General features: G+C 33.1%; 4 protein-coding genes across 11 annotated transcripts; 1 reads left to right on the top strand and 3 right to left on the bottom strand.

Annotated features, from left to right (window-relative positions):
* Window positions 1-3: 3 nt before the first annotated feature.
* Window positions 4-2685, bottom strand: LOC106172384 (uncharacterized). Of its 2 annotated transcripts, XM_013553061.2 has the most exons (5): window positions 2421-2683; window positions 1854-1940; window positions 1303-1458; window positions 766-957; window positions 4-509 (listed from the first exon to the last, which is right to left on the bottom strand). In XM_013553061.2, the coding sequence occupies exons 1-5, from the start codon at window positions 2530-2532 to the stop codon at window positions 4-6; spliced, it is 1053 nt and encodes a 350-aa protein (XP_013408515.1). In that variant the 5' UTR covers window positions 2533-2683. The 2 variants fall into 2 exon arrangements, with proteins under 2 accessions (XP_013408515.1, XP_086860463.1); XM_087004337.1 differs by lacking the exon at window positions 1854-1940 and having other exon boundaries at window positions 2421-2685.
* Window positions 2686-2693: 8 nt separating this feature from the next.
* Window positions 2694-9127, top strand: LOC106172383 (uncharacterized). 2 transcript variants are annotated; one of them, XM_013553059.3, is made up of 12 exons: window positions 2694-2911; window positions 3379-3473; window positions 3856-3965; window positions 4580-4702; window positions 4902-5016; window positions 5396-5506; window positions 5892-6033; window positions 6625-6812; window positions 7173-7358; window positions 7615-7693; window positions 7819-7868; window positions 8369-9127. In XM_013553059.3, the coding sequence occupies exons 1-12, from the start codon at window positions 2833-2835 to the stop codon at window positions 8471-8473; spliced, it is 1383 nt and encodes a 460-aa protein (XP_013408513.1). In that variant the 5' UTR covers window positions 2694-2832; the 3' UTR covers window positions 8474-9127. The 2 variants fall into 2 exon arrangements, with proteins under 2 accessions (XP_013408513.1, XP_013408514.1); XM_013553060.3 differs by lacking the exons at window positions 2694-2911; window positions 3379-3473; window positions 3856-3965 and adding an exon at window positions 3995-4358.
* Window positions 8724-12890, bottom strand: LOC106172385 (enoyl-CoA delta isomerase 1, mitochondrial). Of its 2 annotated transcripts, none has more exons than XM_013553063.2 (8): window positions 12709-12890; window positions 12238-12418; window positions 11605-11732; window positions 11052-11198; window positions 10756-10851; window positions 10350-10369; window positions 9482-9660; window positions 8724-9200 (listed from the first exon to the last, which is right to left on the bottom strand). In XM_013553063.2, exons 2-8 carry the CDS (start codon window positions 12410-12412, stop codon window positions 9034-9036), a joined length of 912 nt encoding a protein of 303 aa, XP_013408517.2. In that variant the 5' UTR covers window positions 12413-12418; window positions 12709-12890; the 3' UTR covers window positions 8724-9033. The 2 variants fall into 2 exon arrangements, with proteins under 2 accessions (XP_013408517.2, XP_086860464.1); XM_087004338.1 differs by having other exon boundaries at window positions 12661-12890.
* A 1528-nt stretch (window positions 12891-14418) lies between these two features.
* LOC106172394 (enoyl-CoA delta isomerase 1, mitochondrial) lies at window positions 14419-20336 on the bottom strand. Of its 5 annotated transcripts, none has more exons than XM_013553080.3 (8): window positions 20210-20336; window positions 18648-18811; window positions 17945-18072; window positions 17233-17379; window positions 16582-16677; window positions 16270-16289; window positions 15770-15945; window positions 14419-15125 (listed from the first exon to the last, which is right to left on the bottom strand). In XM_013553080.3, the coding sequence occupies exons 2-8, from the start codon at window positions 18805-18807 to the stop codon at window positions 14959-14961; spliced, it is 894 nt and encodes a 297-aa protein (XP_013408534.1). In that variant the 5' UTR covers window positions 18808-18811; window positions 20210-20336; the 3' UTR covers window positions 14419-14958. The 5 variants fall into 5 exon arrangements, with proteins under 5 accessions (XP_013408534.1, XP_013408532.1, XP_086861917.1 ...); XM_013553078.2 differs by having other exon boundaries at window positions 20227-20329; XM_087005791.1 differs by lacking the exon at window positions 20210-20336 and adding an exon at window positions 20025-20190.
* Between the last annotated feature and the right edge of the window lie 31 nt (window positions 20337-20367).

A 20367-nucleotide genomic window follows, 5' to 3' on the forward strand; every position in this document is an offset into this window, starting at 1 on the left:
TGATTACATTGTTCTAGTTGACTTAGTTTTCCAGTAATCATAAATCCCATTATCAAGGGCAAATTTTGCTACATCAGCAGCCCCAGCTGGAGTGAAACCAATCAAAGCTCTTCCCACAGTCTCTACTCCAAATATGGCTGCCCTGGCCTTGACCTTCTTTTCTATGACTTCTGGGGAAACATATTTGTACTGTCCAAACATGCATAGCTCTTGGTCAGGTAACAGTTGATGCCCACCTAATGTTTTGCAATTGTCTTTTACCTCAGAGAAATTTTTCTCGTCAGACCTGTGTGAACAGATCTCTTTGATCTGGTCACATTCATGACTGAAACTCGCCACATTACATGCAATTTCCACTCTGCCTTCGTGAAGAAATGCCATTGACTGCACTCCAGGAAGTCCATCCGGGTTGACAGCTCTCAAACTTTGAGCAATCTGTTTTCCTAGTGTAAGGTCCTGTGTGTCAATTGTCACATTGCAGTTCATAACATAAGGATGAGCACCAATACCTGAAACAAACAAGCAACACGTATGCATACAAACAAATAAATGCACACTTACTCATATTAACATGATCATAAACTATGATTTTGTCTAAATAAATATACAACAAGAGAACTGCAAATATTTACAAACACAATTTTGTGAGTGTACTAATCACATATAATAGTTTTGTTTGGGCAAACCAAACTTTTTTGGGGAACCTGAATTACCTACAAAATCCATGGTACTCAAGTTTGCTTGGAAAATCAAAGTTTTAAAAACCTGTTAATCCATATCTTGCCCCTGGTTTTGCTCCTACATCCTGTATGCCTGAATTCCCTACCAAAGTCTTATGCCCCGCAAACCACCTGACGTCTTTTCTTCTTTGAACAAGACCCCTGCATGCTTGGTGTGACCAACCAAATAGGAAAAAAGAAGTGCCAGGGATTTTACTAGACAACTTCTCAGCTAAATCTTAAAAAAGAAAAAAAAAAGAGTAATAGGTGCCCGTTGATATTTTTTTTAATTTTCTAAATGTTATAATTTTTGAAATTATGTTTCTTGCCAAAAATACAGATAATAACTTCATGGCTGTGCACTGAATTTATGGTATATTAGATTTAAAACAAGTTGAATGAGCACTCTCAACTTTAAATTGTGACAACAATAGATGTCAGAAAATTGTAACAATAATTATTGTAGACCTAAAAATAAAGGATTTGAAATAAAACATACATATAATCATAATGTAAAATGAAGGCAAGAAGAAGTACATTAATACATTGGCTAGTAGCTCTTTCAAAATTGTTTTGTTTTCACCTTTAGCCTCCTTGCCACACTCTTCCAGTGTGATGTCTGGTGAGAGGGGGTGAATGGGAACTAAATCAACAGAGCCCAGGCATGGATGAACACCCTCATGCTGTCTCAAGTCTATCAAATCAAATGCCTTTTCACAAGCAGCAAAGACACTCTGACCTAAAACAATCAATGTATGAAAAAGGGGAGACATAATTTTGTACTGAATTGGTGTAAAACTGAATATGAGTGTGTCCCGTTGCAAAACATTTATATATAGTTATATAGATACACGTTACATTCAATTACTACTGTAGCAAAGTGAAATGTTCTACACACTTTACTCATTTTCCCCAGCAGAAAATATCACTATTACAGTCTTATAATAAAAAGGAATAACTGGGCAAAGACAAAATGCATGTATATATTTATGCATGCATTGTTTTAGGTTGACTTGTGCAATTAATACCTTTTTATTGATATATAGAAACCAATAAACAATCTTAGTATTATTTGTTTAGGGTTATTTTATTAATCATTTACAAAACATTTTACACTTTTCAAAACAACTTTACCTATATGAGATATAGAAGCAGCAATAGTAATTACTGTTCTATTATAGTCATAGTCTGAGAATACATTAAGGACTGCAGCACAATGCTCTAGAAAATAATAAAAAAAAAAACACTGCAATTATCACTGTTACAGTAACACATTGTTAGTATATAACAATCATGCGTGTTCTAGTGGCATTTTAATTAACATCTTCTGTCTAATATATGTGATAATCAACATAAACAGTATCAAAAAATTTATATAAATAATAGTTATAATGCATGATTTTTTGTGCTAGGTGCAAAATACTAGTATAATGCTTTAATTTAATTATCACACATCAAGTAAAAACAGGTACGCCTACCAAATTAATTATCATTGTTCCCTGATTAACAAGAACATGTTTTTTTTTTGTGCTAACAGTTGATATCAGATACAGCATATACACGTTGTAGCACGAAATCCATGCGTTAACATTTTTGATATGTACAGTACAATGTACAGTATCCAGTACGCTGTGTTAACCCACAGATTTTCGTGCTGGGTAATCCTTAGTTATGTATCCTTTGCCTGTACATAGCCCTTACGTTTGCTTGTCTTGTTATTCACTTCTAAAGCTGCATAAGCTATTTTCTCTATAATATGCACGTTTCGTGCTTCAGATACATTCAGTAAGCATGCACAGAGCTTGCTGGTCATGTCTTACACCGATCCACACAAATACGGAAGTGTCGCAGTAGATTTAAGAAATAGTTTTTCATATTTTTTGCTATATCTAAGTAGATCTTGTCACTCAAACGTTGATATTGCTACAATTTGAATTAAAACTCATGCGACTTGGTCTTTACTCTTATATCTAGGTTTTTTGCTAATGTCGAAAAAAGAACGGTACTTGCAAAAGTACCCATTGAAGATAGGACAACAATTGACGGCAATTCTGTCAAATCATTTTTTTACTCGGTCAATTTTACTGCACATGTTTTGGCTGCGAAAAGAGAGATGGAGGGATACCCAGTGAAGGTGTATATTTATGATATCTCCAAAGGTCTAGCCAGATCCATGTCTTATGGTTTCTTAGGTGAGTATAGATTGATTTCCCAGTCCGAGCCGATGGATCGTTTCACTGATCTTCACTCACGCTTGCCTGTCACCATGATTGGCAAACGAACGCATAAACCACAGTAAACTCAGTAAACTTATCAACAATTAAAAACAACGACATCAAAATCGGTTACTGTGTGTGTTTTGAACGAATTTCCTAAAATCGCTACGTGCCCTAAACTCCGTCTACAGTATGTGCCTCTCATCAATTTTCAGTTCTGGTGAGTAATGCAAAAATCCATAAATCCAACACACTTTTGAGAAACTGGAAAGTTTGACACCACTTCAGAAAAAGAAAATGTGTTCCGAATTAATAATACAGTTTCAAGCCACTGATGAGTTCTGTCCTGGCAGTAATACAACCAATATATATATATATATATATATATATATATATATATATATATATATATATATATATATTTGTTCTTTTGAAAAATTTAGGAAGGCAAATAGATGGTATCTGGCATACTGGTATTGTTGTTTATGGTGAAGAGTACTTCTTTGGAGGGATGGGAGGCATCGAATCATGTCCACCGGTAAGTAACCAACATGATAATTGTCTGGTTCTACTGCAGTATGGTAGTAAACCTAAGTCATGTTCAAATGTCTAAAATTGCTAAGGTTTAACTTGTTTTGATAACAGGGCACAGATAACAAGTTAACAAGACGCCCCCGGCAGTGACAGTGGTTTAGCACTGGTTGTGATCAAGCATATATGTATGATTAGGTCAAAGTGACAGTACATGTAGTGATGAACATGTGTGGAATTTTAATACTAAAACTTTCAAAATAAATGAATAAATGAATAGATAAAATAATACTGATAATATATAATGAAATCTGTTAGCTATCTTTGCCAAGTTTTGCTGCCACTCTAGCTGTTTATTAACATTTATTGATTTCAATTTCATGTTACAGTGTGGAACAGTATTGGGACCACCAGATCAAATTTATGACCTAGGAGCAACACAAATCCCCAAAGAAGTTTTCATGGAATATTTAAGAGAACTTTCTAATACAACATTTAGGTATACAAAAAAACATTGTGCCATGCACATATTTAGCAGTTTTGTTGATGTGACTTGTAAATAGATAACCATAAATACCATTTCATAGTATTTGCAGTCTTTGTATGATAATAATGAAACAATGGTCTACACACAAATATTTGTACAATACATCGTACATTGCTGGACATATTGCTTTTGACGTAGATCTGGTCCTTTTTTCTCTTTCACAACATAATGCCTTCTCTACAAAACTTTTTACCACATCTGTTTTTACATATTCACTTCTTGACTATGTGAATTTACTGTCAAAATGTAGTTCAATGGCTTATTTTCTGTCTCTTTTAATTGAGACATATTTTATGGAGCAGAGGATATGTGCTAGATGTACAATGAAAAAACTCCAGCACATTTGTAAGTGACAATTAGTTTTTATAACCAATTCTTTTTTTAATTACTGAAATAATTTGAAAAGAGATTACATATTGAATGGTTGGTGCATGAACTTGTTATTCCTTCTGTGGTGAAGAGATATCAAAGAAGAATTACTTCACATTTGAATAAGTACAGAATTGCCAAATGTACAGTGTATGCATGTTTGAATAAAACCCCATATGTTAAAATTATCGTTTCAGGGGTGAATGTTATCACTTGCTAGACCACAACTGTAACACATTTAGTAATGAAATAGCACAGTTTCTAACTGGGAACTCCATTCCTTCAAAGATTACGAGCTTGCCTGCAGATGTTTTAAGCACGTGAGCACATATATTTTTATTCATGCACATTTCTTTAAACTCATTAATATTGCTTTCATACTAGTTACTGATAAATAAATGTTGTTGGGATAGATTTATGATTTTCTAATTATCATTTTTGAAATAACCTCATTGTTTGATTAGCATATTCTTTATCATGCATTTCACTCTTTTTACACATACCTTTCGGATGTTACAGACCCTTTGGTGCCATGATCAGACCATTCATAGATGCTATGTCAGTGTCCCCAGGAGGGCATTCTGTATTTCCCCAGCAGACCCAGGGAGCATCACCTGCTGCTGCAACCTCACAGGTATCAGTCTTATAAGCTGATTTTAATATGTTTGGTGATGATGAATGATTATATATTCATCATTTAATGAAAACTGGGTAATTCTTTTCAGGCAAGTACATATTTTTGGCATAGGGATGCTCCTCATATCTGATATTTTATTGAATGACAGAGAACCCTGACATTTTAAACAATGTTTTTTTAGCTAATTGATGAAAGGAAATGTGTTTTTTTTCATCTGTCTTAATTGCATTTTATTTTCAAGAGACCAAGTAAAACTTTATAAGCATTTGGCAAAGATTTTACATTTTGGATGGAATACATTGCCAATATTTTGGAGCACCTTTGTTAATTTTTCCAACCTTTTTACCATTAATTTCAATCTTCGTAATTTCTCCAGCCATCCTCTGCTAAGAAAGAAGTAGAAAAGACACCTAAGGCTGCTTCAGAAAAATCTAAAAGTTCAGCAGAAGACTATGATCTGTTACCAGTTGTTTACAAAGAGAGCAAAGTATGGAGTTTTTAAATTAAACTTTGATATATACAGCTCATGAATAAGAAATGGAAACATAAAGCAACTGTCTTTTAAGAACCATTATTACAAAGTATAGGAGTTAAACCCACCTTTCATTTCAGTTCACAGGCAAATAAAATGCTTTGGTATAGGCCTATGTGTATTGAAAATACACAAATTGATGCTTTTTTATAATTGTATTTACAAATTATCCATTCATACACCCATACATTTCAGTAACAGTTGAAATAAAAACATGAAAATCTTTAAATCTGTATTGATATTTTCCTTAATGTTTAATTTTCTACAGTTTTTTTTTTCAAACCTCTTCAAGGTAGATTGATATTTATTACTCTCATTTCTTAATCTTATGTACCGGTAGGTTTTAAATGGTTCAAGGTGGCAGACAGTTTTGGAGGACAGAGTGACAAAACATGAACTTGACACAATAAATGAAGTTCATGAGTTTTTATCAGCATCCAACCCACAGTGGGCATTAGGGAGAAATCACATGGATGCTTTGTGTAAGACTAAAGGTTTTTGTTGTTTATCTCTTCCAAGCTATGTTTTTGCCCTTTTGGTTTGTGATTTAACAGCCTAACTAAGAATATTATGGTCAGATTTTGATAAATTTTTCTGGTCAGGTCAGAAATGGGCTAACTGAGAATCAAATAGATTTTGGTGGGGATAAATAAATAAATAAATAAATAAATAAATAAATAAATAAATAAATAAATAAATAATGAGAACTGTGCTGCCTTTGCAGAAGTGTTTTCTGAGTGTTGTACTTGTATTACTTATTTCCCTTTCGACAAAAAATGATACTTAATATAATATATTGAAAAAACTCCAGTGCATGTGTAAATGACATGAGTAGTTTTTATAACCAATCCTTTTTTTTAATTACTGAAACAATTTGGAAAGAGGTTACATAATCAACAAGTTGTTCATTACTAACATAGGTATACATATTCCTCTGAAACCTGAGTGTCAGTTTATGTCATGTTGAAACATGCATTGCCCACATATCACATTTGAAAGAAAGTGTGTCTAGCAATAAAACATTATTATATATAATTAGTTATTTCTTTACCCCATCGTTTTGTATGTCTCAGGTAAAATCATCAACAAAGAAGAAGTTCCAGAAGAAGTTCATGTCATGATGTACCAACTTTTACAACTTGCTGTGTTAAATGAGGAGTTTGTGAACATGATGGCACACTACAACAATCACCCCATGATGAAGCTGGCATCTTCTCACGAGGGTATGAGTAAACAAATTCTCTCAGAGGTTGGAAAGCTGGTAAGTATTGCATTCAATATAGTGTCATTCCACAGTTATTTCCTCTTTTGCGACATATTTCCCCATCGAAATACTTCTTTTTAAAAGGCAAGAACAATTTGCAGTTTTTCTTCAGTTAATAATAATAATAATTTATTGAGCATTAAAATGTGTACAGTTACATTTTACAAGCTCTCTAAACTACAATTTTACATAAATTGTGCACATACGTTTAAATAAGTATAACTACTTTAGATCATTCAATTACCAAAATACATATAAGCTAACTACTTCGTACATATAGCTCACAATAGTAAGATCGGATGAATATTTTGGATATTTAGTCTCCAAATACAAAAAGTCACTCAAACTGCATTTTAGCTCACAAACTGCAGCAGTACTAGAAATGGGTCTAGTTATATCCTTAGCACTGAGCATCATCCTTTGGGATCCCCTCTGTCAAACTGTAAAATAACAAGTCAGACCTGTGCAGCCTGCTTACTTCATGAGGATAGGGACATCCAAGGAGTTGGAGCAGCTCTGGCATCAAACTTGGCTAAACATTCTGTGAGAATATATATTTGCCTGTCCTTGCATAATTGGCGCATAGAGTAATTATAGAACACACTTACTAAACAGTTAGAAATAAAATTCTTAGGAATTTCCTTTGGACTTCATTTTGTGCATGAAAATTAGAAGAGAGGTGCTTTTTTAGGGATAAATAAATTGGCACTCATTGTTTTTAATCATTGCCAAATATGTTGAAACCCACATGCACAAATTCCCTTGATAAAAAAATGAGCCTCTTTTGTTTTTTCAACAGATTCCAGAGGATGTGGCAGTTGAAGTTGGAAGTGCTTTGTTACAATGTTTATTAACAGATGACACTAGTGATGACTTTGGTAGGTAAAAGCCCTAAACTTCAGAAGTCAAGTCAAATTATAGAAGTCAATTAAATCTTCAGAACATAACAGCTTTTAAGTTTTTTTTTTTTTTTTTTTGTGAATCACTTTCTTTTTTCCTTCAGCCTATCAAGCATTGGTATCTCTCTACAGATTTACACTGATAACACAAGAGGTAAGACATATTTTCTTTTAGTGCTAATACAGTAATTACTCAATGGGGGGAAATTGTGAATTTTACAGATACTGTATTTTTCAAGTAATAATTTCTTTAAATTAGAACATTCATATTGAGTGCTAGCAACAAAATTAAAGAAAAGCTACTCCAAAGTTCTACTCTATGCAGTAAAAGCACCACAAATTGTATATAGAAAAATAATTTTGACGATAAAATTATCTGAAAGTTTGATAATTTTTGCCAATTGAAAAGATCCATAATATATTATGCAGTTCTCTTATTGAAAAGTATTATGAACACCTCCCAAGCACCCTCTCTTTTTTCAAAGTGCCCTTTAAAGTACGTGGTGAAACTAATTACAGTAATGTTCCAACATATGTCTTTATCAAACTTTTCTGCATACATTTGAATTCATCTTCATGTAATATTTGAACTAGTTATGCTTATAGCACCAGCTGTAAATTTTCTAAAAATTTTACTTTTTTTTTATTTTCAAGGTGGCAGACCTTTGTGCAGTGATGGGCTTAGACCTACAAAAATACAAGAAATCCGATAAACTATCCAACATCTGCAATCAGTTGCAACTGAGGATATCATCTTGAAGTGGAATAACCCTTAGTCTATTCCTCAGATATGTAAACAGTGTATTAATCATGCTATAAATTAATGATACATTGTGAATACAAAAAATGAAACGAATATTGCAGTGGAGATTTACCAGGATGAAGCTGGCATCTTCTCACGAGGGTATGAGGAAACAAATTCTCTGAGAGGTAAATAAATGAGGAATTTGATAAGTAAGGGGATTTGTAAACAACGCCATGCAATGTTAACACGAAGAAAAGACATCAGTAAAATTCTCAACTTTAGTACTTTTTTTTATTCATGAATTGAAAAAAGGTTCTATCAATATAGACCATTGAATATTGTTCATAATTATTTATCAGAAAACCTTGAACAAAACTATCCTGCAGTAAAAATGTCTTAGTATTGAGTTTCTGGGCTTAAATGGAAAACATTTTTGTTATTTATCTTATAAATGGGGTGCAAAAAATTCAAATTTTATGTCATTGACTCACCAGAAGATCAATGCACAATATTAAGACTTGATCTGTGAATGGCTATGTATAATATTTATTAAAATAAAATATATTCAAAGACATTATTTCTCTCTTGATTTTAGCTTTGATATATATTCTCCTATATGCTTCTGTACTGGCTTCAAACTTAATAAAGCCACATTTGACTGAATATCAGATTCTTGTGTTTGTTTAAGTCTCATCCAGTGATTCCTTCTCATTTGCTCCTTTGTAAAACTTCTGGCAGTATCTACAAATGAAAGTAAAATAATCTTATTAAATTTTATCCTCTAACTGATTAATAGGCATGATAGCTAATTGTGGGCCACTCAGAAAAAGTTTTTTACAAGTCAAAACTGACTAAATATTATTTTAATTTATTATAATAAATCCATTCTTTTCCTGTCTTATTCCATACCCCAAACTTAATTTTTAATATTTTCTTACAAATGTCATTTTCATCCCTGTCTCTTTAAAAGAGAACAATACATTATTATTATTATTATTATTATTATTATTATTATTATATACCTGACACTTTCAACCACTCTTCCAATTCTTTTTCTACAGTTGGAATAACATCCTTTAGAGGCACCACTTGGTCAACAAGACCTACTGTTAAAGCTTCTTCAGCAGTAAAAAGTTTCCCTTCCAGCAAGGCCTGTTCTGCCTTCCTCCAGCCCAGGATCTGGACATACAGTTTCGCAATCCTAATCAAAACCAAACAAACATGAAGAGAATATCAGACATGACAGGAACTACAGGCCGATATTTTTTTCCTATTTTTGCCAAGTCTGAAAGAAGCATTAAAAACATATTATCAGTTTTATAAATATGAAGCGGTAAGACAGTATATTTAAAAATTATGTGAAAATAGTTTCATCTGGATGTGTGAGTAATGTTTTCATAAAGTAAGTTTTTTTTTAATTTGTTCCATCCAAAAGTGTCTAGTAGTGATCAACAAACTGTCTAGTATTAGGGCTGAGGAAAGCTTTAGAGGAACACCAAAGTAGAAAACTTTTGCACAAGTTAATTTTTTACATTGCACCACTAACATTTTGACAGTTTGTGCACTGGATTTTTATGAAAGTGATGACAAAATACAGCATTCACATTTTTATCCTACTAAAAGTTCTCCTCTTTTTATAAATGCAAATCTGCCTATAAAATAAATGATGAGGAGGTGCATTGATCAGTAGCAATGTTGATAAAGTACTGCTATTTTTCAGGGGCGGATTCAGAGATTTTTTTTGACAGTCTTCCAAATTATCTTTTTTGATTCATTCTTCATTTTTGACTGTCTTCCGACAGAAAAAATTAGATACCCGTCAATGTAAATTTGAAAATCTGACTATCTTCCGGAAGACACAGTTTTTAATACATATAAGTGTTTACTTACCAAGATGGTGCTGGAATACCCTGAAAAATTAGAAAATAAAAACAAAAATATGTATAAGTTAAGCTTGCAAAGTACAAAATCCATTTAAAAAATTATAAATAAATATATCAGACTTAGGATGTGAAAAAAATTAAATTAACATAAATGTATGTGCAACTTATCAATATAATAATTTCATTATCATTCAATATTTAATTTTATTCTCTTTATAATTATAAAATTAATATTAACATAACTTTTCATTACAAAATCATTCACGCTCTCAAAATGCTTTTTCTAAACTTATCAAGAGCAGCTTCAATGATTTTTAATTATTTATTTTTTATCTATTCATTTCATTGCAAGTACATATTTTATATACTAGCATATAAAACTATAATGTTGTGATTAACATTGTGATACTGACCAATCTAGTTACTGTTAGTCCTATATTGTAATTTTCTGCCATCACTCTATAATCACAGCTCATGGCTATCACAGCCCCTGCAGCAGGAGAATGGCCCTTGTGGAACATTATAAAATTTCAGTGAAAATACAAGTTTTCTGAATTCATATCTACATGTGCAATTTTTACCTGTGGTTATCAATTACATCTGGATTAAAATTGCATTTCGGTGGAGATAAGTCAAAAATATTAATTTCCTATGCAAAGATTGTTCATGTCAATTCAATTCCTGATAAATAAAAAGAAAAAATTCTTACTGTTATAGCAGCCATGGTTGTTTTGGGAAAAGCATATAATCTCATCCACATTTCTTGAAAAGTTATCCAGAATTCCCGTAGTTTCTCAGCATCAGGTTGATACATCTCATTTAAATCTAGTCCAGAACTAAATATTTTTGGGATACCCTGTTGAATGAAAAAAAAAAAAAAAATTCTGACTGCAGCAAGAATCAATATATATCACATTTTGTAATTTAATGGATTTAAAGTACATGTATACTCTTAGACCCCATTCCCAGAGATTAGATCGATCCAACCTTACAGCTTGTAGTAGGCGGGACGGACATTTAAGCCGGATTATCTGACAGTAATCTAGTGAGACTCTCCACGGGAATAGATCGATCTAAAATCTATGGGAATGCACCCTTATATATATACTAACCATAGACATATTGACTAAATGTTCTCAAATGTCAAGTGCCATATGAGCAAAACATTTGTAAACAAGCTCCAACAGTCTAAAATATGGTGCAATACAATCATAATGTAAAAACCTATCATTAATACTAATGCATTAAAATAAGTCACTTACTGAAGTAAGTATTACAGCTCTGCAAACTTCATCATTTTGCAGTTCTTTTAATGCCTCACTTATAGACTGCATGAATTCTGTGTTTAGAGCGTTGACTGGGTGATTATTCATTGTAAGAGTAGCAACACCTAGAAAACATTTAAAATAAAAACTTAGGCTGTATTCCCAGAGCTTTTAGATCGATCTATCCCTGTGGGGAGTCTCACTAGATTACTGTCAGATAATCCGGCTTAAATGTCCGTCCCGCCTACTACAAGCTGTAAGGGGGTAATTAATTTCGTGTCCGCTCGGCTGACAGCTATTTAGCATGAACCCCCAGGGAGTTAGGTCGATCTAAAGTAGATCGATCTAATCTCTGGAAATGGGGTCTTAAATGAAAAGTCAACCAGAAGATCAGGAACAATTTGCTTCTGTTACCTTTTATCATAGAGACAAAGTCAATTATATGCAGTCATTGCATCTATTTTTCAAAGTGTTACATATAATATGTATAAATTTTAATCAACATAATCGTAACAAAATTTGTAAATGTACAACTCATGATCGAGTAAGATACAGACATATAAATACCATAAACAATTACAATCAAGTTGTCCCTACATACATACGACTTCAAAGCTGATCCATACTTGCCTGTGTTTGAATTAAGATTCACATGCACTGAGCCAGTGCTTTCTTTATCACTACAAAAGAACCTTGAACCATGGCCATCTTTAATGTTAGATATTCCTGTAGTCCTGAAACATTTGCTACACCTCCACATTCTGTTGAGATTATAGGTATATAATAAAGCTCGAATGGGTGACATTTTTTTCTGAAAAACAGAAATAAATACAATATATATCTGGGTTATCTATCACACGTACATGTGCACCTCACTCTTAAGTGAACTGTGATGAATAAGTAAAATTATTAGCATTGAGGCATCCCCTCCCCCAACACACACGACCCTTTCCTAAATTTGCACCTCCACTCCATATTTTAAATAAATAAGAAACCACACACTAACTCAGTAACTATACATGTACCGTAAATTGCACTAGATCTACAACCTACCACTAAATAAATACTTTAGTATCACACGCTGCACGTGCTCACACTCACAGTTTCCTTAGAAAAAAAAATGGACGACTGATGACTTCTCCGCTTTTCGCACTATATATGCCGACCTATTAATAATTCTGCAGTTTCATGTTCGCTCATTTTACTGTAATCATTCACAAATGCATCGTCAATACAGACGGAACAGGTCTGGTATCGCGTAGTATAATTTTTTGTCAATAGATGGCAGTAGGGTAGGCAGGGTTGATTCTGGTTGATTGATGCTGAATTTGTATTTGTATGAATGGGATCTAACAAACTAACCGTAAAAGTTGGACAATATACAGATTGTGGTAAACGAAAATATTTCAGTCCCTGTCCGACTTAGGTAATGAAACTGTCAACTTTTTCAATCAATATTTTTTAAAAGATCATGAGAAAAATATCTTTTTATGCTAAAAGTGCTGAAAAAATAATTTGTAATAAAACTACTGGTCTTAAAAAAGATCTTTAATTGAGACAAAATCTTTTCAATGCTAATTGTGCCACTTTCACAAAAATGCAAATTTACAACAGAAGTATTTATAGTTAATAACAAACATAATACACAAAAGCATGGCAGAAAATGTACAGCCATAAAGTGGAAAATAACAATGACAGTACACAACAGTTGATAATAATAAGCAGCATGATCACCACCAATATTAAATTATATACTACTGTCTTTTAAGGTTAACATTAAAAAAATGTTACATACTTCAGGGCTTCAGGCCATGGGAGTATTAATTAAGTCACACCTTGAAAATGTCAATGTGGGGGAAAATCCATGTAAAAACTGCATAACTTAAAAAAATGGTCCAATAAAACTGCTATTTGAACTTGACCTGTGTTTAGGTACTATGAATCCCTCAAGTTAGTTTGAGGGATAATAAGTCACAATTAATTAAAGCATTGCAAGGCAGGATTTTCCTGCCATCAACTTGATCATATTTGACAAATTTTCCTGGGGTTAACGGCATTCTGCCCCCCCCCCCCCCCCCCCCCCCCCCCCACTTTACCAACCTTTAACATCCTTTTCTGACACTCACAACTTTGTATCAATTTTGTAAAAGGCAAAAGATCAAAGCCTGCACTTCTGATTTACAGATTCTAATTTTTACAATACTAAAGTATAACAAATACTGTGGTGACCAAAAGGCTTAGGATATTAAAAGTTAAAGAATTTGAAGACATTGTAAGTACATAAATCACTTCTAGTTGAACTTATCTGAAGACAAGTTATACTTTTCAATAATTTTTAACAGATTAACACCATCATTGCCAATCATCATGAACTCGGGGAGTCAAAAAGATGGCAGAATTTGAAAAACTCACACTTCAGCATGGACTTAGGATTTTGCAATTTTCCCAGATTATTACAGAGTAATGGCATGCACCAGGAAAGGGGGATCAATGGTTGCATAGCTGTAGAAAAAATTTATCCCTGGATAATCCCTTACGCATACTTTTTGCACGGGGAAAATCTTCCACTGATCGCCTTTAAGGGGTGTTCAAATTAATTTTATTAATTTTTTTTGGCTACATAAAGGTCTTAAAATCTAATGCTCATTGTGTACTTTTTTATCTCCTGTACAAACTAATCTGAGCAGTGCAATGAGTACACTGGGACATTTTCAGACAAGCCAAGGAATATAGAAAGGGTCCTGGGCTTGGGAAGTTCAGATTTTACTGGGGATGGGGCACTGCTGTTTGTCAGGAAAAAATGCTGCAGACTTTCAGTGTGTTAAATTTTTTTATTTTTTCAAAGTACTTATACAGTTAATGCGGGATGTGTTGAATTTTCACATCAGTCACAATATACCTGCTACCAGGGCCACATTGAATTTTCAATTAATATTTACTGTTATTTCTCTGGATAGTTATGTGAGCTTTGTGTACTGTAATCCTGTGATGAAATCCAAGTGTTTATTACAAGTTGGTCACTGTTTTCATATCTACTGAGGCAGTGGCAATTGGCAAGTCCATGGTAAGTCCCTCAGATAGCAGTCAAATCTGCAATGGATCTGACCTTCATTCCTGGCCATACCTTGCTACACTGGAATATGACCTGCGCACAGTTTTGGAAACCCTTCCTACAGTAACCATGTGGAAGACAGACAAGTGAAGAGAGATAATGTAACAAGCATTTTGGCATGACATGCAGTAAGTGGTTTGCCTCTGGCAGAGAGTAGTCAATTTAAATGCCACATCTGAACTACTGAAAAATGTCCAGACAGAAATGTGATACTGAAAAAAGTCCAGACAGTTTTGTACTCATTTTTTCTTATTTTTCAAACTCTGCAAATAAAGTCCCAAAGTCTGTTGTACTTTCTCTTGTTTTATCAGAAACACAAATGATTCTGTATCAACATCTTGAGTTTCTTGTAGTTTTCTCCAGTATATTCTTCTCAAAACATCTTTGGTCATTCCTCTAGCAAGAGCTGTAAATAAAATTTGATTACATTGAAAAACCTTTTTATTACATTATAAAATTAATTGTTCTTCCACAATATCTAAAATATTTCTTCCAGAAATTTATTTCCTTAATGCATTTCATATCTTATATGTCTGTAAAACTATACAATTAATATACGAGCATAAATTTAAAATAAATTACAATAAGTTTAAAATTCCACAATCACAAGACCAACTCTTGACAAATTAACAACATTAAAAATTTAAAAAAAGTCTTTCCCACTGCAAACTGTAAAAGCATTCAGAAAGCACAGAGCTTTTTATAATACATCTTAGTTATCATTGCTATTTATAAATTGGTTGATTTATTAATTTATAGATCATAAGATCTAGTCGCTTTTAAGTTAACTTAGCCCATTTCTGACATATCCTGAAAATTTTAAAATCCACCCATAACCTTTTGAGTTAGGCTGTTAACAAACAAACCAACAAATGCTAAAACATAAACCTAGGTCACTCCAAACAACAGTTAAATTTTGAGTTATTTCCACTTAAAAGCAGACACTGATAAAATGGCGTGAAAATAACTGTATTTAGCTGTTGCTTATAGAAACTATCACAGTAACTTTGTATGACACAGTGGATGAAGATCTTTGCTGGAATAAACTACCTGGTATCTTCCACTCTGAGAGCTCTTTCTCCACAGTTGGAATAACATCATTTAGAGGTACTACTTGGTCCACAAGTCCAACTTTCAAAGCTTCTTCTGATGTGAAAAGTTTCCCTGTCTGTAATGCTAGCTCTGACAGTCTTTGGCCCAGTATACCCACATACAAATCAATAAACCTAAAATGGATGAATTATCTATATAAATCCCCTCATAAAATCCTTAAAACCACATTTTTTTTGCATAAGTGAAGAATACTTTGTTATTTCTATTCATTCAAACACTGCTGCAGTTGATCCTGTTAGAGATGATCACCACATTTTTTCAGAATTGGTGAGCAGGAGTTCTAATCATGTAATACTATATATTTAAAAAAATGGTGACATTTGGAAATCACTAATTTATCATTTATATGGTGTAAAGATCTTAATAACAGAATCCCAATTAAATTGCCTGCATGAACAAAAAAAAAAAAAAAAAAAAAAAAAAATCTGTTAACTCACCAGGTTGGTGCAACAATTCCCTGAAAAGAAAAATATCATAAATGTATAATATATATCAGTACCTTGACGGTCCTAGAGTGATGCCAAAGAAGGCCATAAGCAAAAAATACTTCAATAATTTACTCAATCTTCAAATGTGATAAAAATATACAGACTTATTGTCAAAATTAGATTTCTACAACTTGACCTCAGCTCAAGCTCTAGAATTGAGTACACTTTGCCAAATGGCTAAAATTTCTTATTTTGTCACATTTGTCAGAAATAAAAATAACTTTAAAGTGGGTTCAAGGCACAACAGTTGTATTGACTCACCAGCTTTGTTTCATTAAGTCCTATTGTAAAATTTTCAGCCATGACTCTATAATCACAACTCATTGCCAAAAGAGCTCCTCCAGCTGGACTGTGTCCCTGCAATACCATCAGCGTAAGTGGATATAAAACATCCATTTTTGCAGACACTGAACAGGATACTTGGACTGTGTTCCCACAAACCCAACTTACTAGCTGGTTCAATCTAACTCTGCGGGGCTTCTTACTAAAGTGCTTTCAGTGTAATCAGCTTAATCATCTGGCATGGCCGCTTGAGTAACTAAGGGGTAAATGACTATATATTTAAATACCCCTTAGCAGCTTGAGTAGGTATGCCAGACATTTAAGCTGCTTACATTGAATGCAGTTTAGTGAGAATCCTTGCAGACTTAGATCCAGCTAGTGCAAAATAATAAACTGATGAACACAAGCATCCCACATAATATCCAGGTCCATTTTTGTAGAAAAATTTTATAATATAAGTACAGACCATTAACTGATTCTAAGACTATTACAGAAAATCTGCTTTAAACACATGCATGTGCTTGTAATATGAAAGCATTTCAGCAGTCTCAATAATGTTCCTCCCAATCAGCTGTTTCTAAATTATCTTCTTATATACATACATCAGACACATTTCTATACTATACTTACTGTTATGGCAGCCATAGTTGTTTTGGGAAAGCTATACAGTCTTATCCACATGTCTTGTAAACTTGTCCAGAATTCTCTAAGTCTCTTATCATCGGGCTGGTACATCTCTGTTATGTCAAGCCCTGCACAAAAGATATTAGTGAGTCCCTGCAAATCCAAAGAATACAAGGCTTCAAAGCTGACATATAAAAGAATATTCTGAAATGATGGATAGGCAATGTCGCAAACAAACATCATTTCAATGGAAATTTCTCCATCCCAGTGCTTTCAGCATATGAATACTGATATTGCATATTATAAATGCAAATTTCAATGATTACTTTATACTAGACACAACTACCAGTACTACTGCTGTATACCCATACACTTTAGTGCTACAAATTTGCATATAAGCTAGCATGTGTTATTGCTCAAGCCTCATAATGATCATTTCATGATCTCAGTAACTATTCTACTACCTTTTAGATAAAAGTATGATTCCTTCTACTCAAAACGTGTGTATATATATAACTGCTAGTGTGGTTTGTTTATGTGTGTATGCAGAGTAAAAAGATGACTAATGGTTATTGTATTTATATTTATATAAAGATTATACTAATATAGCGACAAGCTTCACATTAATAACTTCTTACAATGTGTCTGTCATATACTCAATTTATGCTTATTTCATATACATAGGCATTACCATCTTATTAAACCAGACCCAACTTACAGATGTTAATATAACTGCTCTGCAATCTTGATCATCCTGAATTTCACCCAATGTTTTATGCATAGATTGCAAAAACTCCAAGTTCAGGCTGTTGACTGGAGGTTTATTCATGGAAAGAGTTACAACACCTTAAATTAAGAAATAAAACCCTTTTTCAGAAAATCACATTTAAACATTGGCATAGTAAAATGCTTAAGTTCAACTAAAAGCTCCACAAAAACTATACTTATATTTCAATAATACTTAATACAATTTTAATACTTTTGTTTTTTGATAAATAGGCATTAATTTTTCAACCAGCATGAACAAAGGCAGATCCAAATTGTGCAACACTCAAGTCTTGGTGAAGGATACAAGACGAGTGGAAAAAATATGATCCCATTTTTCTTATGCCCTCTATCCCAGCTAGGTGATGTGATACAGGTTCTTAACCAGCAATTTAACAGAGGGGTTCTTTTTTCTTTTTCAGAAAAAGTGGACAATTTTACCATGAAACCATCAAGTATATAGATCAAATTTCACCAAGTGCAGACTGCACTCGTTTACATTTCAACTATATATGTACCAGTTAATACAATTTACAATTTAAAAAATCTCTCTAGTCTCAATTACAAGACCTTTTTTACCTATACTACTTTGAAAAAACAACAAAATTCTGTATAAACCCAGACAATTTACATAATCTTCAAAAGTTAATTTTCACCTGTGTTTGAGTTATGAGATACTTGGAGTCCATCTCTTTCTGTCACACTGGATAAAAACCTTGCCTGACACTTTGCAAAACTTCTTCCTGTGATAGAGTTCACATGTTTTCTGCAAAAAGCTAGGCAGGAAGGAAACCTCAATGTTCTTAGAGCTGCCATACTTCTGAAGAGAAAGAAATTATAAAAACAAAAGTTATACCTTATACATGTACTATGCAATACTTGCACATTAAGTTTAACTTGGGAAATTTTTGTACTGATGTTTGCATTCCAGACAATTGTATGTAGCACTTAAGTTGTTTATTTTCACAAACCACCATAAAAAGCAAGGAAGTAAATATTTACTTCCTTGATAAAAGTGTCCCAAGACAAAATGTCAGATTTATACCAGTTTTAACATTTCAGTGTGCTTCTTAATTACTGCAGGCTGACCTGTGTTGACATATATCTAAGAACAGCTGGTATTACCATGTGGGCAATAGTTGGGAGATAAAGGAAAGGTTACAAGTGAATTTTCTTAAGACAAACCTTTGAATGAAAAAAAAAGTAATGGATACGGAACAAGGACTTAGATTTTAAACTGGTAAGTTTTTTGGGGGAATTTTTTCATTTTTGTTCTGCTTCTTGTTACCCATTAAGTCAACCTTAGGACGTCAAATTCTAATGAATAAGCTTTAAAAGACATATTGTATTAATGTTTTTTTCATATTACATGTGTTTTTAATGGAAATTGCTTCATATTACCTAGTTAACATGCATATTACTCTCTTTGGTACTAATCCTTATAAAAATTTTTTTAAACTATATACATGTGCCCATACCATGCATGGACTATCACTTGGATGGATTAATGAACCTAAAAACCAAGGGTCATACTTCTACTTCTGGTCAGAACCAAGGTATTTTTCAAGTTCAGTGTCAATAATTGAAGACTAAATAAAGAACAACTGTCTGTATTCTGTCATAATTTAATGTACCATGACGTATATTAAAATTTCGATTCTGTTGATTAAATGCAAAAACCAATAAAAAAAGTGTAAAACAGATATGTATTTATTTGTATAACAAATTTCAAGCCGCTAATATAACAGGGAAAAAAGCATACCAACCAGGAGCCAGGTAAAGGCTTTTTCGTAAATATAATGATAACTAACTACATTTGTTTGTGCAATAAATACATGGACAAGCCTCCAAAATCTTGGAAAATCCTCCTTATAACACACTTGACAATATCTTTAGAGATTTTACATGTGATCTGATTAAGGACACGTTTACGCCACTGGTTGATGATTAACGTATTCTAAAGCAACTTGTAAAGCATACCCACTCTATTTACCTGGGCCTTCTCTGAGTACAACAGGCGCTAGGAATCTGACCTTTGCTCTCCTTTGCTCCTTTAGCTTCTTTAGTTAGTAAAGACGGAAAAGAGTGCACTCAAGAAAAGCCTTTTGCTCACATACTTACGCGTCCACACACATAAAATACAGTTGATTTTAAAGATGAACATTGTTCATAGTGGCTTTAGCAAAGTACCATTCAATTTGAAATGACTGTATCATACCTCACAAACAATTTTACCTTTCTGCATTAGCGTAACGTAGTGGGGAACCCCCTCTCCCACAATTCCACGCGCAGGTTCCCGCCCTCATCTATCAATCAATGGAAGTCACATGATAACTCTTAAAAAGAAACGTACTAGGTGGGTTTTCTGCAAAGTAC

Source organism: Lingula anatina, chromosome 2 (genome assembly GCF_051362555.1).
Source record: "Lingula anatina isolate TDL-2025a chromosome 2, LinAna3.0, whole genome shotgun sequence".
Lineage (NCBI taxonomy): Eukaryota > Metazoa > Brachiopoda > Lingulata > Lingulida > Lingulidae > Lingula > Lingula anatina.

Coding starts and splice junctions, on each gene's coding strand:
- LOC106172384 (XM_013553061.2), bottom strand. CDS start 2,532: ATGACCAGCAAGCTCTGTGCATGCTTACTGAATGTATCTGAAGCACGA. Junction 1,459..1,853: donor TGCTTCTATATCTCATATAG/GTAAAGTTGTTT, acceptor TGATTGTTTTAG/GTCAGAGTGTCTTTGCTGCT. Junction 510..765: donor GGCAAGATATGGATTAACAG/GTTTTTAAAACT, acceptor TGTTTGTTTCAG/GTATTGGTGCTCATCCTTAT.
- LOC106172394 (XM_013553078.2), bottom strand. CDS start 20,297: ATGAGGGCGGGAACCTGCGCGTGGAATTGTGGGAGAGGGGGTTCCCCA. Junction 18,073..18,647: donor ATCTCATAACTCAAACACAG/GTGAAAATTAAC, acceptor TCTTAATTTAAG/GTGTTGTAACTCTTTCCATG. Junction 15,946..16,269: donor GGAATTGTTGCACCAACCTG/GTGAGTTAACAG, acceptor CATCCATTTTAG/GTTTATTGATTTGTATGTGG.
- LOC106172383 (XM_013553059.3), top strand. CDS start 2,833: ATGGAGGGATACCCAGTGAAGGTGTATATTTATGATATCTCCAAAGGT. Junction 2,912..3,378: donor CATGTCTTATGGTTTCTTAG/GTGAGTATAGAT, acceptor TGAAAAATTTAG/GAAGGCAAATAGATGGTATC. Junction 3,966..4,579: donor CTTTCTAATACAACATTTAG/GTATACAAAAAA, acceptor TTATCGTTTCAG/GGGTGAATGTTATCACTTGC.
- LOC106172385 (XM_013553063.2), bottom strand. CDS start 12,412: ATGTCACCCATTCGAGCTTTATTATATACCTATAATCTCAACAGAATG. Junction 10,370..10,755: donor GACTAACAGTAACTAGATTG/GTCAGTATCACA, acceptor CTAATTTTTCAG/GGTATTCCAGCACCATCTTG. Junction 9,661..10,349: donor GGTATTCCAGCACCATCTTG/GTAAGTAAACAC, acceptor GGTTTTGATTAG/GATTGCGAAACTGTATGTCC.